Source organism: Girardinichthys multiradiatus, chromosome 18, assembly GCF_021462225.1.
Source record: "Girardinichthys multiradiatus isolate DD_20200921_A chromosome 18, DD_fGirMul_XY1, whole genome shotgun sequence".
Classification (NCBI taxonomy): domain Eukaryota; kingdom Metazoa; phylum Chordata; class Actinopteri; order Cyprinodontiformes; family Goodeidae; genus Girardinichthys; species Girardinichthys multiradiatus.
Genome location: NC_061810.1, coordinates 4,425,515 through 4,450,353, shown reverse-complemented (window position 1 = coordinate 4,450,353; position 24,839 = coordinate 4,425,515). Strand labels below are relative to the sequence as shown.

At 40.6% G+C, this 24,839-nt stretch overlaps 1 protein-coding gene across 4 annotated transcripts in view; it reads left to right on the top strand.

Annotated features, from left to right (window-relative positions):
- sgsm2 (small G protein signaling modulator 2) overlaps positions 1–24,839 on the top strand; it is a 171,513-nt gene that overhangs the window by 134,383 nt on the left and 12,291 nt on the right. For 2 of the 4 annotated variants that reach the window (XM_047392686.1, XM_047392684.1), the window contains exons 8-17: positions 1,369–1,493; positions 1,601–1,668; positions 2,068–2,231; positions 2,449–2,581; positions 2,782–2,919; positions 8,753–8,927; positions 11,289–11,353; positions 19,460–19,605; positions 20,776–20,904; positions 20,989–21,171. In XM_047392686.1, coding sequence (XP_047248642.1) covers positions 1,369–1,493; positions 1,601–1,668; positions 2,068–2,231; positions 2,449–2,581; positions 2,782–2,919; positions 8,753–8,927; positions 11,289–11,353; positions 19,460–19,605; positions 20,776–20,904; positions 20,989–21,171 — 1,326 coding nt within the window. The remainder of the gene's footprint in view (positions 1–1,368; positions 1,494–1,600; positions 1,669–2,067; positions 2,232–2,448; positions 2,582–2,781; positions 2,920–8,752; positions 8,928–11,288; positions 11,354–19,459; positions 19,606–20,775; positions 20,905–20,988; positions 21,172–24,839) is intronic. The other 2 variants (XM_047392685.1, XM_047392687.1) reach the window with 2 other exon arrangements.

Sequence of the window (24,839 nt, the reverse complement as noted above, 5' to 3'; positions counted from 1 at the left end):
CCTTCTTTCAAGTTCGATTGTAAAAACATCAAAATCCTTTAGAAAAAAAAAATAATAATAATAATCCTTGGGAGTCGCTGGTAAGAAGTAGTAGTAGTAGTAGTCCCATATATCCGTAATTTAGGCTAAGAGATCAAAAGGTAGGAGTAAAAGAATGCAAGCAAGCAGGGAGCTTAGTAGAAAAACGTCTGAGCAGGCAGAAAGGCAGAAGTAGAAATGAGAGGTGGATGTCGAAATGAAGGCAGAGAGCAGAATAAACACACAAAAGCATGTGACATACAAGAGAACAAAGTACCTAGTACCTAGGCCATCTTGGATGCAGGCAGACACAACTCAGGAAAAAGTTTCAGTTTAAATTTTTTTTTTTTTTCTGAGCCCTTCGCTTTCAAGTTAAGATTAAAGTGAGCGCCCAGATACAACCTAATCCCAGCCTGTCATGTCATCCTCAACAATAATGCATTCCATTTATTTGTACCATGCTGCCATTAAGCAACACAGGGTAATCAAGTAATAAAAATAATCAATTAATCTAACTTTCTCTAATGCTGAGACTGAAGGACTTAAAGTGACGATTATAAGGGATGGAGAGTCTTTCAAACCATCAATCAGGATGGATTTTTCAAGGGGGCAACAAGTTGATTTCTTGGACGAAAGGCAAACTGAAGTCAACAGTTCCCTTCCTCTGAGTGCATGTGCTCTGATGTTCCAGATCTTGATAATCAGGATCTTGCAGTCCAAAGTGTTGAGAGAAAACTTTAAGGTGAAAGAGAGATTTACCCAGGATCTCCAGAAGCTTTGGACTCTGAACAACCAGGCGTTTTGAGTCCACTGACCAAGTTCTCTCAGTTGTCTGGGTATTAACAGCTGCTGGTATTAGATACCTAATTTGAATCCATAGTCTCTTAAGGCTCATGGGTCGAACATCTTTGTATTGCTGGACCCCCAGCTTGTCTGTGGCTCAGGTACTCTGAACCATGCGCAGTGTTCTTCTCTGTCTTCAATTTTGCTTGTAGGTTTTTGCAAGGAAACAACCAACCAGTTCCTCTATTCTGCCCTTTATAGGTTATTGGTTATTCATCACATAAGCTGATCCTTTTCTCTGAATTCCCTCAACATTCTTTTTTCTCTGATGTTCATGTTACTTACATCAGTCCTGAGCCATTTGACGACAGTTGCTCTGATATATATTTTTTTTATGATTTGAAACATTTAATGGTGACAGAAAAAGAAAAACGGCAAAATCTGTAATGGTGGCAATGCTTTTTCACAGAATTTTATGTTTAAAAAACACGTTTAAAAATCACCCCAAAATTTTCTTCATATAAACTGTTACCTATATACTGCTTTACCTTCATTTGAAAATGGCAGAAGAAGGACATGGAGGTGTTAAGGGGCTACTTGTCACTCCATCAAGCTGGGGATAACCTCACACTAAAGTGGACACCTAACCAGCTCATCAACGGCACTCTGGGAGACTGTGACCTGGAGAAAAGGTTTGGCCTAACCAAAAATCAGAACAGCATTTAGTGACATGTGTAAACTGATCTGAACTAAAAGTACTGCCTCAAGCTGAACCCAAAAACATTTTTCTCACTTTTAGTATTTATTGGGACTATGCACTGACTGTTCCTCTGCGCCAGATTGTTTGCATCCACTGTCACCAACGCCGTGAGTACTTTGGAGCTGCCCAGCTGTACACACACAGTCTACATCAGTCATTTTTGGAGTGTAGCATTAGATAATTGTGTTTTATAAGCTATTGCCTAAACAGACTTTGATCTCTGGCCTTGATCTGGTGGAAATTGCAGTTAATGGCTATTCCAGGTCAGGTTGCTGCTTCAAAACATGATCATTATCCAACTTGGAGAGCGCTTATTCACCTCTTCTTGTTTTCCTTACATGTTGTGTTCTATGCAGACTAAATGTTACGCTTTTAAATTACACTGTAAATAACTATTTGTATGTCACATGAAAACTGGAAAAATAGAAAAAATCTCCACTACACAACCCATTCAATGATAACTACCCCGTTCTTTTTCTTGTATAAACCTTTTTTGCATAATCTAGCGGATTGTGGAGGGACACTGGTACTCGTCAGTCAAGATGGGATCCAGCGGCCACCCCTGCAATTTCCTCCCGGTGGTCACCTCCTGGCTTTCCTCTCCTGTCTGGAAACTGGACTACTACCACGAGGTCAATTGGAACCTCCCCTCTGGTCCCAGAAAGGCAAGGTAACAACAAATATTAACACACCCCTAATTTGCTAAATGTTTGCAACATTCACGTGAACTTAGCCTGGGATTTGACCATGGAAGAATAAACGTCTTGAACCCACAAGAGAGTCAAGCTAATTACGTGGATTTTCCAGCCTCTTCCAAACTAACTTGTTGCCAGTGAGGAAAATCCCATTGTTTATATCTGACATATAAGATTGCTTCTGTCTTGCAGGGAAAAGTGTTCCCTAAATTGAGGAAGAGGAGCAGTGCGGCCCGGCTCATGGAACAGGACAGGAACAGTGAGGAGCAGACAGCTGCTGATTATGTCTTTCGAATTGTCTACCCAGGATACCGATATGATTCCAGTAAGTAACCATCCATTAATCAATTCTTTAAAATATTACCTGGGCAAACATGCTCATGAAGTAAAACATTTCTTTCTCTTGTTGACACTTATCTCTGTTTGAGGTATATAGCTTGCTGTTGTAAAGTGAGGTGGTTTCTTTCCGAGGTTTGTAGGGCAATCCTTTTCTAACTACACTCTCTGTTGTTTCGCTGGTGCAAGCAGTCACCATAAACTACCACCACACCACGGGCAGCCGCGCACCGTCGCTGGATGACGATGAGGAAGAGGAAGATAGACTTCATGCTATGATCTCAATGATCTGCTCGCGGAACCTCACAGACCCTAATGTCCTGAAAGGTTTTTATCACCTTAACACACCCACCAAATTCCACAGCCCCATCCCCACCCCTTAGACCTCACCCCAGCTTCAGACTCTCTTCCCTCCCTCTGCCTCCGCCCACCTATCTGTGTCCGCTCTTGCCCTCTCTCCTACCCTTGCCAAACCTCTCCTCCCCCAGCTTTGCCTGCCTGTCTGTGTGTTGCCTAAAGCTGAGCCCAACAGTCAGGAGAAGGCTAGACCTGACCAAGCTATCAGGGACATGGGGAATTCAAAATGGGATTCCAATCCTAGCCTATTGTTTGGTTGAAAATAAATTGTCATCACAAAGTATGTAATGCAAGATAGTTACAGATGAATAAAAGAGTATAGCTTGCCGTAATCAACACCAAGATCAGCAAACATTTTTACTCAGAGATTTTTTGGCTGATATCTGATCTCCAGCTCTGAACTGCTGCTACCAATTTAGCTAATTCTATTTTCTCTTTAAGAACTTTTCATAAATGTAATCAAGATTTCTTTTTGCCAATCAAGCCCTTATGGCTCAACATATCTACTTTTTACCTACTTATCTTAAAGTGGCTTTTTATTCATCTGGTTTATTTTCTTAATTCCCACTTTAGTAATTTTGTAAATGCCTGCTGTTTACTATATATCTTAGGGGACTCTAAATGTATGGGAATGCACCTCACAATTCAGTCAGAAAAACCTATATTTTTACTGACTATCTGTGAAGTACTTTGGAGTGCATGGCACTCAAGCAGATTGGAGTTGCATAGATCAAGGATTTACTGGCCTATACCAATTTTAATTTAACAATTAAATGTAAAAACATTGACCATGGAAGAGAAGATCTTCCATCATAGAGGTAGTAGAACTGAAATTCAAAGGATTTCAAGATTATTACTGTTTATCAATCACATCAGAGTGGGTGAAATATGTGTTGCACATGTCAATATTGTTTCTCAGTTTAATAGGGGCCACGAAAATAAAATTTACACTAGATGTCAGTAACAACTCAAGTAATCCACACATACAAAGAAATAAATATTGAACATTTAATACTTTGTTGAAGCCCCTGTTTTGGTAAAGACAACTTCAAGATGTCTCTTGTGTGTCGCACAATTAGGCACACACATTGCTTACAAAGAAGTCTTATAAAGTCCCAGTACATTTATCCATTCATCCTTCCTTAAATTACACAATGATATGCCAGTACCATATGCTGTAAGACAACCCACACCCTGATGTTCCCACTGCCAAATTTCACTTTCTTCATGGTGATTGTGGAGTGATATGCAGAACCATTCTGCCCCCGAACATGGAGTGTTTAAGGATATTCAAAGAGTTCAGCTTTGGGTTCACCAGACTATATTGTCCCAGTCCAAGTCTTCTGCAGCAGACTTTAAAAAAGCTTCAACATGTTTTTTCTTCAGCATTGAAGTCTCGTGCAGTAAGTGCGCATATGGACCATTACAATCGAGTGCATTACTATTGTTTCCATAGGAAAAACTATACCTGCTATTTCCAGATCTTTCTGAAGCTCACTGGATCTTGGTCAACTCTTAATCATTTTGACTACACTGTCAGAAATCTTACGATGGTTTATGGTGAAATTATGTACTTTGCACTTTTCTATTATGGCTCCGGCGGCGCTCACTGGAACATTCTGAGGTTTAGAAATGCAGCTGTAATTATTACCACATTCCAGTTTTTTGACCCGTAACTTCATTTATGGAACAAATTTGATCCGATTCCCTTGTGTGTGTGGTTACTTGGGTTGTTACCAACATATAGTTTGTATTTTATGACAGGGGCCCCATTAGAAATATTTAAATTGCGAAAAATTTTATTGTGTTCATTATTGATTTTATCGGGTGTTTATCTTTGTAACCACTGCCTGAAGTTTACTAAGCCTTAGTCTAAGAGCCTGCTATTTGTTGATGTCTTGACATGCAAGTAATGCATGCATTCAATAAACAACTAAAACTTTCCCAGTAGTTTAATTTTTCAACTTGGAAAATTGAGACGTTTCTCAGGAACCTTGACTTCAAAATCTAATATGGTAGCTGCTTGTAAAAGTTGGAGTTACCCACAGTAATGACCAGGTATTTTGAATGCTTTGTATCTCATTAATTCAGTCATGCACATAGTAATGTACAGTTTTTAAATGTACTGAATGCAGCTTGTCATTAGCCTGTATTGCTAATAGTTGTAGCCAGATTGATAAGCAGAACAGCTGGCAGATCCCACTGGGTTTTCTCACTTGTAAGTTAAACAAAGTTAAGTTCAGAATACTGTTAAAGATTTGAATTCCAACTTCCAAAATAAATGAAAGACTTGACAGGCTGGGATTTTGTTCATATCTGTTAGGACTCTCACTTCAATCTTAACTTGACAAACGTAAGGCTCAGGCTTAAAAGTAAAACTTAACCAAAAGATTTACTGAGTTGTGCCAGGCATATTTTTCTCAATTTTTCATCAACCCCAACTTCATTGAGATCTTGGTTGGAAGCATAGCAGCTCTTTCTGGGATTTACCAGAGATGCTGATGAGGTAAATGGGCAGGTGTGCTCATAAGGCTTCTGCCACCTGGACTCCACATGACCGTGCCCTCAATCCACCTGACTAATGTCCGCTCCCTGGCTAACAAAATTGGTGAACAACTACTTCTCAACTTTAAAACCCTGGACGAAGATCTCGGAGAAAAAGACGGGAGGTGGAATAAGCTTGTACATAAATGCAGGTTGGTGTACTGATGTCACGATATTACAGAAGACATGTAGCCCTGACCTGGAGTCATTTTTTATGTACTATAAATCTTTTATTCACTGGGGGTGTTCGCCTTGCTCGTTCTGGCCGGTGTTCCACCACAAGCCTGCACATCAAATGCTGAAAAACAGCCAGCTGAGCTCATAATAGACATAAAGGAAAAACACTTAGGTTCTCTCATTGTTGCCCTTGGAGATTTTAACAGCATAGACCTTCCTAATAAACTACCAAAATACAGACAGCATATTAAGTGTAAAACACAGTGGACCAGTGTTTCAAAGCTCTCAAAGTCACCAGGGCCACTTTGGTAGTTTCTGATCACTGTCTGCTTCATCTCATCCCAACCCATAGGCAAAAATTAAAAACTTCTAAACCTGTGGTCAGAACTGTTAGGACGTTGATGGAGCAGTCAAAGCAAGAACTACAGGCCTCCTTTGACTGCACAGATTGGAGTGTTTTTGAAGCTTCAGCCACTGACCTGAATAAGCTTGCTGACACTGTCACTTCCAACATACGTTTTTGTGAAGACGTGTGTGTGCAGACCAGAACCTTTTGCACATACCACAACAATAGACCATGGTTCCCTTTACGTCTGAAGAAACTGTGTAGGAACAAGGAACAGGCTTACAGCAGTGTGGACCGGGCTCTGCATAAGCAGGCCAGGAACAAACTGACCAAGGAGATCATGGCAGCTAATACTAACTACAACAAGAAGCTAAAAAGCATCTTCTCAGCATATGACCAGATATCAGCTAAAAATGGTCTAAAAATAATATTAATTACTGGATTAGGATCTCTGAGGAAGATGTAAATAGACTCGTTCAGCGTCAGAAGACCAGGAAAGCTTCAGGTCTTGATGGTATAAACCCTATTCTGCCAGCCTCCACTGACCCCATCACTTAGATCTTCAACAATCTCTGGAGCTGTGTTGTTGTAAACATTACTGGCAACTGTTCATTCTCACACCATGTAGTCTGCACACAACCATATTTGGCTTAATCTAACCACCATATCAGCCTAATAAGACCTAATTTCAGTTGTCAAGCACTTTGGTGGAGAGTTGTTGATTTGGGCTTGTTTTGCAGCAACAGGACCTGAAGACCTGTAGTCATATTAAACATCTGTGATTATTTTAATATGAAACGTGAAGTGATCAGTTTAATAGCTAGAGTTTGTGGTTGTGCAAGCTAGTGAATCATGGAATATACTTATTTTTTGCCATACCTGTCAGTACAGTCACAGAACATTATTTTCCGCTTTTCAGTAGTATTCTATGGCAAGATTCACTCTATGTCTGTTGTAATTTCGTCAGTTTTATGAACTATGTCTAATTTCCTGTAATAAGTAGCCAAAGTAAGACACAGAGTGCACATGTCAAAGTGATCTGCATCATTTACACCTGAGAGCCACTGTTCACAATGACCCAACTGTGACACACCTGCTATAGTGTTCATTCAACAAATGATTACATTTTACCATTTTACCTCCTCATTTTGTAATCTTGACAATGGCAGCTTTGTTGTAATTGTTGTCAGACATACTGTTAAAAGAACAACAGCTGCTGAACTGCACTATCTCTGCACTTCCTCCCTATTATTTACTGTTCAGCAACAACGGTTCAATCCAGATGGCAGCCATCTTTAGGCATATTTGTGAAACGCACTTCAAACAGGCTTTCTTAGAAGAACAAACCTGTGTTTTAAGTGACTCTACCGAACGTTGTGATTGCAAGTCAGATGCTTTCATTGCCTGTTCAGAGATCTCCTGGTCAAAGTCTCTTTGGGTAGTTTCTTATTCTTAGATATTGCATCCTCAATTTAGTTGATTAATGAGAAAGTTCTTGGAGCATGACTCAGCACTGTTGGGATTGCACCTTTGTGGCTAAGTATAATTGTACTTTTTTTTTCTTTTTTGGAGTAACTTCTCTTCCTTCTTTAAGTTATTTCATTTCTCGCTGGCTACATGCTTGGCAGTTGCATGGGAAATGTGCACCTAAATCATTTTGTTAATTGCTTTATTGGAGTGATTATTTTGTTTGGCATAGAAAGAGTCTGTATTGTTTAGGTTTGTGATGATAGTGTTATTCCCCCATCCCTTCTGTTTGTTTTTGATTTGTCTCTTAAATCCTCTGACCTCCTTGCTTGTTTCTCCTTTGTTTGTGCAGTTGTCTGCTGCGATGCTGTTCACTGTAATTCTTCACTAACCCCGGCACCCCACCCTTCCACCCCTACCTCCACCTCCTCCATCCCCTCTAAGTTTGGTCCTGTGGGGTTCCGGAGTAGTAGAGACATGGAGTCCTCGTGTGAGCAGGGTTGCAAAACTGAGCTCAGCTGTAAATCACTTCTAGCTTTAAAGTAGTGGAGGGAGGCCAGACGTGGTCTCTGTCCAAAAATTTTATGTTTGCTTTTTTTGTTGTTTTTGGGGGGGAGGGGGGAGTAATTGAACAACCAAAACACATCTTCATATTTATGACAGGTCATCAGCTCCAACCTGAAGAATTAAGGTGAAGAGCATTAATTTGATGTTAAAGTTTTCCTGATTTTTGTTTTGCCTTCCTCTTTGTGTGCCTTTTATTTGTGCCATTTGTTTTGGTTTGCTGTTGAGAATCCTTTGTTGTCTTGTCTTTTTTTCTGGCTTAATGCATCCGGCATGGTCTGACTGTGAGCCTCGTCCCGACCCTTTCTCCCCACTGTCAGCTCCCTCACTTCTTCTCCTCTTCTGTTCTCCTGGAGCTCTGCTGTCTCCTCTCCTTCCTCTCTGAGTGAGCTGCTGTGTACCAGCATGGAATCTCTGCATCTCCCTCTGCCTGTCTCTCCCACAGCATCGTTCCTGCTTACCATCCTTCCACTTTTGGTTTCCTCTCTACACCACTTAAATCCATCTGCTCATCTCTTACTGTCATAATAATACAAAATACATTGAAAGATGTATTTGTGGTTGAGCTGAGGGACCAAGGTCATAATATGTAAGGCATGACAATAGAGCCAGAGTGATGCGGATGCAGGAAAACGCAAGCAAACATTTTGTCTTGAAGCACTGAAATGTCTCCTTGTCTTTTCCCTTTCATTCTCTCCTTTGTAGACCATGGGGAGATGATGGAGATGCAAGGTTTGGGAGGCAGCCCGTCGTCGTGGCAACAGACCGAAGTAACCACTCACGAGTTGCTGTGCCAGTCCTGCTCCACAGCCGGTAGCAACACATCATTCAATTACACAGCCGGCTGTACCTGCCTGCATCAGCCGTCGGATATTCACACGTATGCACTGAAACTAAAGCTTCAACCCTTTCTGTCCATGTTGTCAATGTGCTGCAGTAAGTCAAGATTAAAACATACACTATGTAGTATATTAAAGTATTGGGTCCCCATCCAGATAATTAAATTCAGGTGTTTCAACCATTTTCATTGCCAGTGGTGTATGAAACCTTTCTTTTTTGTAAAAGAATGGGTGGGAGCTCACTGAATTCCAGCATGGCAACAAGAAAGGATATCACCTGTGCCAGAAGTCCTGTCGCAAAGGGTCCACACTGCTGCTGAATATTCCACAATTAACTGTTAGTGGTAATATAACAGCCCCTGTGTAGAACCACGCATGGTGTTGAAGAACTTGACTAGAGTTCCGACCCCAACCTGACAGAACAACGTTGGCATGAATTATATCAGAGACTATGAGTCAGGCCTTCTGGTCTAAGATCCCCCTCAGACACCAAGTGGAACACATTCCTATTATAGCTGATATGGCTGCAAAAGGTAGACTGGGCTCATATTGATCCCTATCGTTTGACTCAAGTTTGATTTTTTTGTGACGATAGATTAGCAAATACGTATGGCAAAATAATGTATCATGATGATATTATTTTCATATTTAAGGCAAGATAGTAAAAGAGGAACAGCCAGTGTTAAAAACAAATCAGCACTATACCTAAAGAAATGCAGTATTACTGACAATGGAACTATTTCAGAAATTGTCCCAGACGCACAAACAAACATTTAAAATATAAAAACAAAAAACAAGATGCTTCCATATTAAATTATTTTAAACGGATTCATATGCGATATTCACATACAGTGTATAAAAATACATGTTTCTTCATTATCCCCACTTTCTAATTCTGGTTAGTATTACCAAACCATTTCTATTTGCTAAATTAAAAATAAATGAGAGAGATTTATTTTAAAATATTTTTTTCTTTACTTTGTTTATATTCAGAAGTTTACATACACTTAGATTACTCTAAGTAAGATCTAAGTCTACCCATAATACTTTTACAGATGTAAGCTGGGCATCTATTTTCAAAACTAAAGCTCTTTGAAAATACTGTGTTAGTACATGCACATAAGTTTGCAAAGTAAATCCGACTAGCAACTGTCAGGCTGGGTACATGTTGAATATAGGCTTCCTGCAGTGCGGCTTCCAGAGACAATGTAGGCGTTCAAATTAAAACCTAGGTGCTGGTAGCAGTTCCCAATGGTTAAATAAAAAAAGAAGGAAAATGTGTGTTTTCCTTTGTGTAGGCCAACTAGACATAACCTTGTTATGTGTTTGACAATAACAAGCAATTGATGATGATTGTATAAAATGCATGTCTGATTATGTTTGCTTTCCTGCATCTGGCATGGACCTAGTCCATCTCTAAAATTTAAAATTTTTATTTAACAGCTATATTTAATAGTGGGTTTCTACAAATATTACTGTATGTGTTGCCATGGTTACTTACAGAATTTATTTTCCAAGATGGCTGGTGGGCAATTTTTATGATGCCATTGCAAACACCCTGTCACCATTTTTTTACTATAATAAAAACACTTACTTTAGACAAGTGGTCCTCAACCCTGGTGCTCAGGACGCACTGTCCAGCATGTGGTGGTCAGTGTTTTAGGTGTTTTATCTGCCGCCACACACCTGACTTAAATGAGTAATGACCCGGCTTCATGGCATGCTGAGGAGGTATGGCTGAATTAGATGATTGGGTCATTGGCAGGCTGTTGCAGAACTGGAATCAGGCTCAGGAGATAGTTTAACTTTTTTAACTGTTTGATTTAGGTGTGTTGGAGTAGAAACATATCTACAACATACAAGACACTGATCTCTGCGGAATGGCAGTTTCTGATTTACTGTAGGGGTACATCCCTAGCAGTACTATTATCAGTCAGACCCAACGACTCAATCCCTCTGGAATGCTCCAGGTTTGGCTTAGGAGAAATCAAACTCTGGTATCTTTACAGATGTCATCCAGATATCCCGAACTTTCTCTCAAGCACAAAACTGCAGGATTGACTTTGCTGAGGAACACTAAAAAAATGGAATTTAATTATTTGGCCAGATGAGCTCCAGATGTGACTTGTTAAAAACAGATGAGATTCTACTGAGAATCAGCTACAAATCTGTGATTCTGAGATGCAGCCTAAAGTAATGGAGTCAATGTTATTTTAGCAAATTTCTCAGGTGATACTCAGCTGTGTCTTTATGTCCGCTCTGCATGTGTGAAAATTTGAGGAATAGAGGGCAATATAGTTTTGGTGACGGGACAACTTCAAAACTTGCTGCAGTGGACACAGCTGTTTGAATAAAGTGAGAGATTTAACGGTGGTGAAAATGATCTGATTTCTGTCCATCAGTATTCCACTGAAGATGCTCTGTCAGAACATGAAGCGGCAGATCGTTTCCAGAGCCTTCTATGGATGTAAGTTCTCCCTGTTCTTCCCACAGCAGTGTTTCGTGTGCTCTACTGAATCATTCATAATGATAACCTTCCTAAACCAACTTTATTCTCATTTCACAAGCCATATAATAAAGCTCGGCATGCTGTTTTTATCTGTTCTGAAAATAGATATTTCAGCAAATCATCTGATGTTGCTTAGTTTCTATTATGTTTTCTTTTTTTTCTAGTTATAGAGCAAATAATAAATGACTTACTTTAATCCAGTACTGTGCTCTTTATGTTATACAGTTGTCTATATTGAACAAAATAGACTATTACCTTGTACAAAAACGAATTTAATGTCTGTAATTGGCTTTGACACAACACTGTTTGTTTGCATGGGCCTAATCTTCCACCTGTTCTGTGTTGAGCCTACTAAAGGCATCACTGCATAACTGACTTCCAGGCAGCTGCACAATTGATTTTAAAAGTCAATTAAATCAATCTTATAGTGGAGCAGCTGCTCTTTGGCACAGTAATAACCTTGGAGATCATAATGAAGTATGCATCTGAATAAGGTGAATGTTTTAAACACTTACAGAATGAACTCCTCCTGTTAACATAACATTGTCAACATGAGTGAAGGCCCTTTTCATTATTACACTTCATTTTTGTTTTCAAAAACCTATATATACTTATATTTATATTTTCAGTAGAGATGCACCAATCAGAGTTTTGTGGCTGATTTCAAATCCTAAATATCACAGTATTTACTCCTAGCCTTTCTAAAAGTGAGTGATCATTCATTATCTATATTGCTGAGGCAAGTTGATGTTTGAGAGCAGTCACTGAAAACGAGGATTTTATTAATATTTTAAAACAATGACACAGGGATTACAGAGTTTATGTAGATGTTTAACATAACTCTGAAATTTTGACAAAGCTGCCAACATAAACAAATCTAGCAACTAGGGATGCATCGATATAAGAATTTGGGCCGATATCTAATATTAATATTGCTGTTATGACATTTTACTGACATTTACTCTTATAATTTACATTCTATGTATTTCCCTACCAATTCAGCACATTGAAAAAAAAAGACCACACCACTGACATTGCTTCTTTGTGTAGTTAAACACACTACAATCCTGCACTGCATCACTATCACTGTCACATCACCAGAAAAATACCCCTCTCCACCCAGAAACAAAAACATAAACAGCAACATGGAAATAACACAAGTGGATAATATTGGCCCAGTTATACTTATAGAATGGATACTAATATGTTCAAAGATGACTAACATCGACTGGTACCAATACCTTCTAGAGTTGCGCCGCTCAGTAGCAGCAGTTTGGAGTAGCTCTGTTACTTGTCATTCTGATTCATTCTTTTTAAGAACTCAACTACCTGTTGTGGTGGATAAAAAGGATTTTTTTTTTTGGGACGATTATCCTCTCCTGTATCGGATGCTGTGCAGCTGGAAGGATTTTTGCTGATACGTTTCTACTTTTGGACATTTGTTATGATGCATTAATGTGTTTTTTTTTTACAACCGGGAGCAACTGATTAATACAGGTCCTTCTCAAAATATTAGCATATTGTGATAAAGTTCATTATTTTCCATAATGTCATGATGAAAATTTAACATTTATATATTTTAGATTCATTGCACACTAACTGAAATATTTCAGGTCTTTTATTGTCTTAATACAGATGATTTTGGCATACAGCTCATAAAAACCCAAAATTCCTATCTCACAAAATTAGCATATCATTAAAAGGGTCTCTAAACGAGCTATGAACCTAATCATCTGAATCAACGAATTAACTCTAAACACCTGCAAAAGATTCCTGAGGCCTTTAAAACTCCCAGCCTGGTTCATCACTCAAAACCCCAATCATGGGTAAGACTGCCGACCTGACTGCTGTCCAGAAGGCCACTATTGACACCCTCAAGCAAGAGGGTAAGACACAGAAAGAAATTTCAGGACGAATAGGCTGTTCCCAGAGTGCTGTATCAAGGCACCTCAGTGGGAAGTCTGTGGGAAGGAAAAAGTGTGGCAGAAAACGCTGCACAACGAGAAGAGGTGACCGGACCCTGAGGAAGATTGTGGAGAAGGGCCGATTCCAGACCTTGGGGGACCTGCGGAAGCAGTGGACTGAGTCTGGAGTAGAAACATCCAGAGCCACCGTGCACAGGCGTGTGCAGGAAATGGGCTACAGGTGCCGCATTCCCCAGGTCAAGCCACTTTTGAACCAGAAACAGCGACAGAAGCGCCTGACCTGGGCTACAGAGAAGCAGCACTGGACTGTTGCTCAGTGGTCCAAAGTACTTTTTTCGGATGAAAGCAAGTTCTGCATGTCATTCGGAAATCAAGGTGCCAGACTATGGAGGAAGACTGCGGAGAAGGAAATGCCAAAATGCCAGAAGTCCAGTGTCAAGTACCCACAGTCAGTGATGGTCTGGGGTGCCGTGTCAGCTGCTGGTGTTGGTCCACTGTGTTTTATCAAGGGCAGGGTCAATGCAGCTAGCTATCAGGAGGATTTGGAGCACTTCATGCTTCCATCTGCTGAAAAGCTTTATGGAGATGAAGATTTCCTTTTTCAGCACAACCTGGCACCTGCTCACAGTGCCAAAACCACTGGTAAATGGTTTACTGACCATGGTATCACTGTGCTCAATTGGCCTGCCAACTCTCCTGACCTGAACCCCATAGAGAATCTGTGGGATATTGTGAAGAGAACGTTGAGAGACTCAAGACCCAACACTCTGGATGAGCTAAAGGCCGCTATTGAAGCATCCTGGGCCTCCATAAGACCTCAGCAGTGCCACAGGCTGATTGCCTCCATGCCACGCCGCATTGAAGCAGTCATTTCTGCAAAAGGATTCCCGATCAAGTATTGAGTGCATAATTGTACATGATTATTTGAAGGTTGACGTTTTTTGTATTAAAAACACTTTTCTTTTATTGGTCGGATGAAATATGCTACTTTTGTGAGATAGGAATTTTGGGTTTTCATGAGCTGTATGCCAAAATCATCCGTATTAAGACAAAAAAAGACCTGAAATATTTCAGTTAGTGTGCAATGAATCTAAAATATATGAATGTTAAATTTTCATCATGACATTATGGAAAATAATGAACTTTATCACAATATGCTAATATTTTGAGAAGGACCTGTATGTCAAAAGCTCAAATAATACTTCAACTACAACCCCAAATCCCTGATGAGTTGAAAAGGAGATGCCGTGGTACAGAGCAGGAGCAAGGACAAGAGAGAGAAGGAGGAAGTTCACACCATCTCTGATGGGCAATGTGAGATCGTTGGGAAACAAGTTGGATGAACTCCAAGCCCTACAAAGGACCAGCCAGGGTATCGGGAATGCAGAATTATGTGTTTCACTGAGACATGGCTGCAGCATCATATCCCTGACTCCAGGGTCTCTCTGCCCAGCTTTCTGACCATATGAGCAGACAGAGATTTAAGGAGGAGCGGCAAACGCAAAGGTGGTGGACTAGCACTACTTGTAAACAACAGATGGTGTCATCCAGGACATGTTACTGTGCAGTGTCATCTCTGCAGTCCAGATATTGAACTGTTAGTACCAAGTTTTCGTCCACATTATTTAACAAGTGAGTTCACCAGTGTTGTTTTGGCAACAGTATATGTTCCACCTTTAGCTGTTGCTGATGCTGCATGTGTTGTCATCAACTCAGTTGTTGCTAAGCTACAGACACGACACCCCAAAGGATTTGTGGCAATATCTGGTGATTTTAACCATGCTTCACTCCCTTCTACACTTCCAATGTTTCAACAGTTTGTCAGCTGCTCTACCAGAGAAAACAAAATGTTGGATTTGTTTTGTGCAAATGTCAAGGACTCCTACATCTTGCAAGGATTATAATTATTGATTAATAAATATTTATCAAAAATTATAATTAAAAAAATCATAATTCAGGGAGATAATTTCTTAACCAAAAATCATTACTTACAAATGGAAATCAGAGATGTCCTCAAAGTTCTTAATAATTACAGTTAGTTATTCATCACTAATAATTGATAAATTATTAACCAAAACCACTAAATGTCACTGTTTATTCAACTGCTCCACCGAAGATGGGGAACTTCGATCTTGTTTTGACGGATAAATCACCCTTGTACGAAATAAACACAAACGCTTCTCTTAATTATATATATGGAGATTTATTGAAGCCAAATAATTCTGATATACCATTATTCTGTTCCAAAAACCTTAACCTAACTAACAAGCACCATTCTACACAAAGGGGATAAAAATGACTACCTAACAATAACAATAAAAGAAAAATACTGTATATGCGCATTGAGTGTCTATGAAGATCAAACCAGCAGTTTTATGGACAAAATGTGTAATTTGGGTTAAATGGAAAGAGAAGTCCTCCTGGCGTGCTGATGTCTCGATTGCAGCGATCTGCTAGTAGACGGTAGGGTGTGCTCTTAGCCACTAGCAGCTGATTGCCCCAAATCTTGAACAAAGAGTCATAAAACTCTGAGGCGGGAATCCAGTGGAAAAACTCCAGTAATAAAACTGGAACAAAGAACTGGTCAGGTGAGGCCCAGACCGCAGTTGCTTTGAATGAAAACTTTAAAAGTCCAACTTCTAACTGCTGGCTCAGCCGGACAAAACATGAACACGCACGATTCAGCATCACTTGCACAGGAAATCAAAAACAGCTCGGCATAAAACACTTGAATCAATATTGATACCTTGAATTAACTACTGGTGATTCTAGATCACCTTAACTATTCCTCATCCTGCCCAGACTTCTAAATGTACCTATCCAATTTAATATGAAAAAAAAAAAAATTGACGTTGATTTCTTCTCTACACCGGTTGAGGATGTCAGGTCTGAAGAAAAACTAGGGGAGGGGGATCACACGTCCATGATCACCTCAAAAGAAAAACTGTAAACTTCTCATCCGTCCAGGAGGGGAAAATATTAAGAACCGTTAGTCGACTGAATCACAATGAGGAAAACTCGCCTCCTTGGAAATAAAACCTCTGTGGGTTTTTCACCTGCGCCGGGTGTCGGCGTGGTCTTCGATCGGTATATGAATCTTCTGACCTTCTTGTATCAGACAGATTCCAGCTTTCAAGCTCTTCCGGGAATGGCCGTATGAAGCAAAAGTTCGCCTGCGAGCTTTTCTCTCTCAAGTTATGCGCCTCTGTTGCGTCGTCCCGTGAGACACGCTGGAAATGCCAACGAAAGTTGATTTCCCGTGGTTTTATAAACCCGGGTGACATCAGAGCTGCGATGTCTGTTGAGCTGCGCATGTTCAACTGTGTGACCAAAGTTGACGACTCCAACAATCTCCAATGCAAGACCTCCTCTTTGAGGCTACAGACTGGGACGCATTGTGCCAGCCACATGGAGAGGACATCAATGCCATGACTGAGTGTGTAACCGACTATATAAACTTCTGTGTGGATAACATCATCCCCAACAGAACCGTGAGATGCTTCCCCAATAACAAACCCTGGATCACCAGTGACCTGAAGGACCTGATTAACAAGAAAAAAGAGCCTTCAGAGAGGGAGACAGAGAATTATTGAGGAGTTTACAGAAGCAACTTAAAGTCAAGATAAAAGACAGCAAGGAGGTGTACAAGAAGAAGCTGGAGGGCAAACTCCAGCAAAACAATATCAGAGATGTGTGGTCAGGGATGAAGAAGATCACAGGTTTTAAGCAGAAGGACAATCAGACCAATGAATGTCTGGACAGAGCCAATGAACTAAACACATTCTTCAATAGGGTCAGTTCAGAAACATGCTCAGCATCCACCTCTCCTGCCCACAGCCAAACAGACATCCCACCCTCCTTTGACCCACAGCTTTTCTGTCACGCCTCAAATGTTTTATCTTCCACCTCAACCCTAGACCCTTCTGCTTCTACATGTTTGCCTTCAACCAAATCAGAAGATGCTGATACTCCCTTTGCCTCCCACTTCCACCTGTGTCTCAAGAAGTCAAGTGAAGAGACAACTGGAAAGACTGAACCGGAACAAGGCTGCAGGTCCAGATCATGTCAGCCCTAGAGTTCTGAAGGCCTGTGCAGAGCAGCTCTGTGGGATTCTGCAGCACCTCCTCAACCTTAGCCTAGCCCAGAAGAAGGTTCCAGTGTTATGGAAGACCTCCTGGCTTGTTCTGGTACCAAAGAAAACTCATCCATCAGTCCTCAATGACTATAGACCTGTTGTCCTGGCATCCCACACCATGAAGGTTCTAGAGAGACTCCTGTTGGCCCACCTGAGTAAGCAAACAGTAAACCATCAGGAACTCCTTCAGTTTGCTTATCGCTGTGGAGTTGGAGTTGAAGATGCCATCATACACCTGCTTCAACAAACCCACTGTCATCTGGACAAAGCCAGCAGCACTGTGAGGATCATGTTCTTTGGTTTCTCCAGTGCATTTAACACAATCCAACCTGATTTGCTTTGTCAGAAACTCCAGAAGACTCAGGTGGAGGCCTCAACAGTCTCCTGGGTCAAAGACTACCTGACAAACAGACCACAGTTTGTGAGACTGAAGGGTTATGAGTCTAACCAGGTAGTCAGCAGCACAGGAGCACCACAGGGGACTGTACTCTCACCATTCCTCTTCACTCTGTACACCTCAGACGTCCATTACAAGACAGACTCCTATCATCTGCAGAAATACTCGGATGATTCTGCAGTTGTTGGGTGAATCAGAGATGGACAAGAAGCTGAGTACAGGGAGCTGGTGGACCGCTTTGTGGCATGGTGTAGAAACAATAATCTCATCTTGAATGTGACTAAAACAAAGGAGAGTATTGTAGATTTTTTCAGAGAAACAGGAATAAGTCAAACACTATTTCCACCATGGAAGAAGAGGTGGAGGTGGTGGAGGAGTATAAATACCTCGGTGTTCACCTGCACAACAGACTGGAGTGGAGATGCAACAGTGAAGCTGTCTACAAGAAGGGACAGTATGTCTTGAGGAGGTTTAGGTCCTTTGGTGTTTGCAGCAAGATGCTGCCGATCTTCTATAAGTTTGTTGTGGAAAGTGTGATCTCTTCTACTATCATCTCCTGGGGAAGCAGCATCAGAGCCAGGGACTTAAAAAAGCTCAACAAGCTGATAAAGAAGGCTGGCTCTGTTCTGGGGACTCCTCTGGAACCTCTGGAGATCATTGTGGAAAGACGGATTCTTCATAAAATTAAGAACATTATGGAGAACCCTGAGCATCCTCTTCATGAGACTGTTGTACAACAACATAATGTCTTCAGTCAGAGGCCTCTTCAGATCTGGTGTAAGACTGCTACAGGAGATCCTTCCTGCCCACAGCCATCAGCATCTTTAACAGCTCTTTGAAGAAACCTGCGGGATATGAGCTACAACAACATTTAATTTCGCTTTGGGATTAATGAAGTATTTTTAAATAGAATTGAATGGAATTGCCAAAGTTTTCTGCATCCCTACTAGCAACAGACAGAGGGTGAAAGGTTAAATGTTGATTTAGGTGTGTTGCAATTTTTCTTACTCAATTTAGCTTTCCTGTTATCTGCTGAAAGTCTGCAGTTCTCTTGTAGTCTGGCTTAACTGCACAACATGCATGTCTCAACATACAGAAAATACAGCTTTCTTTTATATAATTTCTGACATCTCTGCTTATTCTCAATTAATTTTAAACATCTAATGCTGAAATTGGAAAATTTGAGTCTTCTTCACTCAGTAACAGTTCCCACACTGTTGCTTTAGCACAACCTGGTAGCAGTTAATGTGGGGCATTCACTTGTCAGGAAAAGCTTGCATTTTTTAGTTTCTCGCTGGTTTTTAATCTATCAGGCTTAAAATCATCCAATTCTGGTCACCAACTGATTTCTTGGTGTACGTCTAATTTAAAAACATCATTTTTTTGTTTTTGCCCTTTTTGTCCAACTACATTTATATTTTTATTTAATATGATTTATTTATGATTAACTTTTTTATTATTTGGTTTTTCACATTTTCACCTTTAGCCTATGGGCTTTTTTCATACATTACTTTGGACGGTTTGAAAGTAAAATGTATTTACTTTCAATTTACTACCTCCTCATCTGAGCTCGGTTCACTTACGCATGTGTCCCACTTGTCCATCAGGGCTTGCATACTGTCGACACCTGTCTACTGTGAGGACCCACCTGTCAGCTCTGGTGAACCACAACATCGTACCCCCAGACAGACCTTGTGAGGCATCTGGGGGACTCAGCAAAGAAGTTTGGAGCAAGTACCAGAAGGACTGCAAGGTAAGTGTAGACAGTAAACCTGCAAACTACTGCAGGGACTTCAGCATCATTCCAGGAATGTAAATCTATCTCCTAAGTGCTGCATTCAAACACCTCTGCACCTCTCACAGTCAAATGATGGTGGATGAAACACTGAAACCTCTGCCAAGTTAACATTAGGTCAGTGAGAATAAGCTGATCTGTGTAGTTCATATTCATGGCTATAGAGAGACACTCCTACAATAATAAGTGAGGTTGTTGCTGGTCAAACTATTGAATAGATTAACCTTCAGATCCGACAGCAACCAGCACTAGGAAGTAGGACAGAGAGCATATTGTTTATTAATTTGACAGTAAGAATGATGCTATAACCCAGACTCATCTTTAGTTAGACACTGATGGTTGAAGCTTCAGCAGTTCATAGAACAGCCAAAGATCTGTGGGAGGAAAGGTTGCCCTCTAATGAGGGTTTGATTTATGTGTGAAATTATTTAAAATGCATGAAGTTAAGAAAAGATGAAACTCATAAGCAACTCAAAGCTGAACGTGAACAGCGGTATCTGTGTGTTCCCTTCACACCACTGATTTAAGCAGTGGGTGCTGTGAAAACACTTATTCATATTCTGAGCCTGTGTTATTTTTTTCTTTTTTGCTGCTTTGGAATCAGACTCTAGCTGCCAAATGTGTTATATAACTATCTAACATTCTCCAACTTTCTAATTGAGCTTCACTCACCCTTTAGTTAAACATATTTCTCCTTATCCATCCAACCTCATATACGCTGCTTTGATGCAGTCATGTTAATCGTAGGTGGGGGATCATGCACTGCTCTTGCCATCTCCACCTTCTCCACTCTTTTCCAACTTAATGAAAGTTTAATGAGATTCAGTAAACTGGAGTCTCATTACAGTGTGCAGTTTGATATAATCAGAGCTATTAAGGCAGTAACGGTAATCATTCATCAGCTCCAACACAGTCATCATTACTAATTTACACTCTATTCATATCTGCGTCCTTTATCTTTGGCACTCATCTGTGTCTTCTTCTGTACGCTTTCCAATCGCTCTTCCTTTCCCTCAATTATTGATGCCTTGTATCTTCCGTGTAGGCTTCTTCTTTCCTGTCATCTTTCTTTTCTCGTTCATGTATATCCCTATAATCCTTTCTGTGTGTGTGTGTGTGTGTGTATAGAACTACAAGGAGCTGGAGCTGCTCAGGCTGGTTTATTATGGAGGAGTACAGCATGAGATCAGGAAAGAGGTTTGGCCCTTCCTGCTGGGACACTACAAGTTTGGCATGAGCAAAAAGGACATGAGTCAGGTATTGCATGCAAACACACATTCTTAATTCCAGCCTTATTCTGGAAATCATAATCTGATTTTTCTTTTTTATTTCCTCATGGAGATTGATGCGAAGATCAATGAACGCTACCAACAGGTGATGAGGGAGTGGAAGGCTTGTGAGGTCATTGTCAAGCAGAGGGAGAAGGAGATGCAGTCAGCCATCTTTGCCAAGCTCTCCTCGGGCAGTAGCATAGACAGCCACGTCCTGAGGCTTGCCCACAGAGACTCCACACTCAGCAATGAGGTGAAAAGGCTCAGTGCAATCTGAAACCCACTCAGTGGTGCAGTTTTATTACAACAGTGAAGTGATTGTTATCATTATACCTTCTGTTTGAGTCTACAGCTAATAAAAATCATTTTACTGGGGCCCTGGGTGTGAATGAAACTTATATTATTAAATGGACTGCACTTATACCATACAGTGTGAATTTATTTAATTCAATTCAGTTTTATTTATGTAGCACCAATTCACAACACATGTCATCTCAAGGCACTTCACAAAGGGTTTGGAATGGTATAGGGTTGTTGGGGAGGTTAGATTAAACTACTAAGTGTTAGAGTTTGGCCATTTTAGAATGGGCTATGTGTAGGGGTACTAAGATAAATAATACACTGATAAAGTGTGTCCATGTAGAGCCCACTGGTGGCCATTGTTATACTAAAAACCACAAGGATTGGGATACCTCTCTCTGTCAGACTGATTACAACCATTGGAAAAGAGAAGGGGTCATACAGGTAGCAGAAATGGAGGGTGTTTGCACCACAACCATAACTGAGCCGGTTTAGGCTAAACCTGACTGCCCCTTACTCCAACCAACAGGGAGGGAGGAAGGCAGAGGTAAAAATAATTGGAGTGTTGTTTCCTGTTGCATAGTGTGAAAGGTGGGTAACTTTAAAATGGTCAATTCAATCGAATCATATAGATTTCAAGTCACTCACATCCATTCCAATTAATAACTAATCATTGAACAGTGCAGTCAGATTCAGTTATTTATTCAAATTGGATAAAAAGTTTTTCTATCTAAGGAAACCCAGCAGATTGCATCGAGTCAGAGACTTGTAACAGTCACTCCCGGATGAGCATGTAGAGACAGTAGACAGTCATTGGCGTTGGCTTTGCAGCAATCCCTCATACTGAGCATGCATGTAGCGACAATGGAGAGGAAAAACTCCCTTTTAACAGGAAGAAACCTCCAGCAGAACCAGGTTCAGTTTGAGCGGCCATCTGCCACGACCGACTGGGGGTTTGAGAGAACAGAGCAGAGAAGGAAAAAGAACACAGAAGCACTGATCCAAGAGTACTTTCTATGGGAAGGAAAAGTAAATGTTAATGGCTGTAGCTCCTTTAGTCGTTTCATCTAGGAAGAAAGAACAGATAAACTCTGAGCCAGTTTTCAAGGTTAGAGTATGAAAGAGAGCACATAGAGTTAGTCACAGTAAAAGCTCAGTCAGTAGGAGAAAGACAGGGTTAAACACTGAAAGACAGGGCCAAGTGTATCATCAGTAGAAGGTGAGCATTAAGTTGTTGCCAGCAGAAGCTTGGACGATGCCCCCCTCCATGAAAGTGTCACAGGTAGACACAGAGTCAGGCCAGGTGTAGCTTCTAGGGAGAGAAAAGAGAGAGAACATAAAGTTAAAAGCTGAAATAACAGCAAATAATGCAAAATTGGAGAGTAGTGTGAGAATGTAGCGAAAATAGCGAAAGTGGTCATTATGTCCTCCAGCAGCCTAAGCCTATAGAAGCATAACTACAGAGATAGCTCAGGATAACCTAAGCCACTCTTACTATAAGCTTTACCAAAAAGGAAAGTTTTAAGCCTCGCCTTAAAAGTAGACAGGGTGTCTGCCTCACGGACTAAAACTGGGAGCTGGTTCCACAGGAGAGGAGCCTGATAGCTAAAAGATTTGCATCCCATTCTACTTCTAGAGACTCTAGGAACCACCAGTAAACCTGCAGTTTGAGAACGAAGTGCTTTGTTAGGAACATATGGAACAATCAGATCTCTGATGTATGATGGAGCTAAATCATTAAGGGCTTTATATGGGAGGAGGAGAATTTTAAATTATATTCTGGATTTAACAGGGAGCCAATGAAGGGAAGCTAAAGTAGGGGAAATATGATCTCTCTTTTTAATTTTCATCAGAACTCTTGCTGCAGCATTTGAATCAGCTGAAGGCTTTTTACTGCATTTTGTGGACATCCTGATAATAAAGAATTACAAGTCCAGTCTGAAGTAATAAATGCATGGACTAGTTTTTCAGCGTCACTCCTGGATAGGATATTTCTAGTTTTGGCAATGTTCCGGAGGTGAAAGAAGGAAATCCTAGAAACCTGTTTAATATGGGATTTAAATGACATGTTTAATATGGAATTTAATTATTTAAAACACTGTTATTTAGTGTTTTAAATAATTTCACACATAAATCAAACCCTCATTAGAGGGCAACCGTTCCTCCCACAGATTTCTGGCTGCTTTTTCTCAGTTTCCTCAGCTTTTAACTTTATGTTCTCTCTCTTTTCTCTTCCTAAACCAGCCTAGTTGGCCAAGTTTGTGTCAAAGAGCAATTAGTTGCTTCTAAAACTTGCCTACAAATTCCTCACCTGCAGAGGAATTTCGTCTTTGCAGAAGGGTTTCTTTCAGCCACATTGGAGTGTTTCTCTAAAACTATATCAAATGCCGGCAGTTTTTTTTTTTTTTTTTCTTAAGTCCTCCACAAAAGGTGGCTTTAATGTTCACAAAACAATTATCTAAATGAGTTGTGCACAAATACTTTTAGTTTTGGGTGTCTTTCTGCATGGATTTTACATGTTCTCCCTGTGCATGCGTGAGTTCTCACCGGGTACTCCAGCTTCCTCCCACAGTCCAAAGACATGCCTGTTAGGTTAATTGTTCTCTCTAAATTGCCCTTAGGTGTGTGAATGAGTGTGTGCATGCTTGTTTGTGTGTTGCCCTGCAATGGACTGGAGAGCTGTCCAGGGTGTACCCCGCCTCTCGACCATAGACTGCTGGAGATAGGCACCAGCTTCCCCGCGACCCACTATGGAATAAGCGGTAGAAAATGATTGACTGACTTTAAGTTTTACAGCAACTTAAACAAACACAATGACATTTAAAGGTTCCTCAGACATGGCTAACTCTGTGAACAAAACGGTACAGAAAGCCCCTTTCTTTTTGAAGCAACCCCCCATGTCTCATATCATTACAAACTAGAGAGACTCGCCTCTAACAAGGCATATCTCATCTTTCTAGCCCCTTCTCAGGTGATGTAATTTGTGTGCGTAGCTCATGTGATCTGAGTGCATTCTGGTGTGCTAAGTACAGACTACTAGCTGCTAGCTTGCGCTCTGCTCCTTTAGCTCCAAGTGTTGTGTTATTTCTGGATAATCAATCACTTCTAATGGCACAGAAAAGGACAAATACCAATTTGGACGACATTTACATCAGCAGCTGCATCAACTAGGATGAGGATGACGATGATGAAGGTTAGATTTAGAAGGGAGTAGGGGGCTATTTCATGAGTGCATTGTGGTTCTTCTTATTTCCTGCAGATTTACATTATATGTATGCTATTTCAACAATGTTTTACTTATTTTACATTTGTAATTACTGTTATGTAGGACATATGTTATATGTAGCACATCTGGAAACAACGAAACAACAATCATCCCCCCATGGCCATTTGTGTGGAACTGATTCAAGGCTTGTTTGTTCTGAGTTTGATTCAGAATCAGAGCCAGTATCAACTTTATTGGCCAAGTTTGTGTCACAAACAAGGAATTGGACTTAGGTTTACACAACCACAACATGTAAAAACACTTTAGAGGGATAAAAAAGAGACAAGGAGCAGTCTATACAGGTGTGTCTGAAGGGGGTGTCTGGGGGCTGCAGCCCATCTATTATTTATCATTAT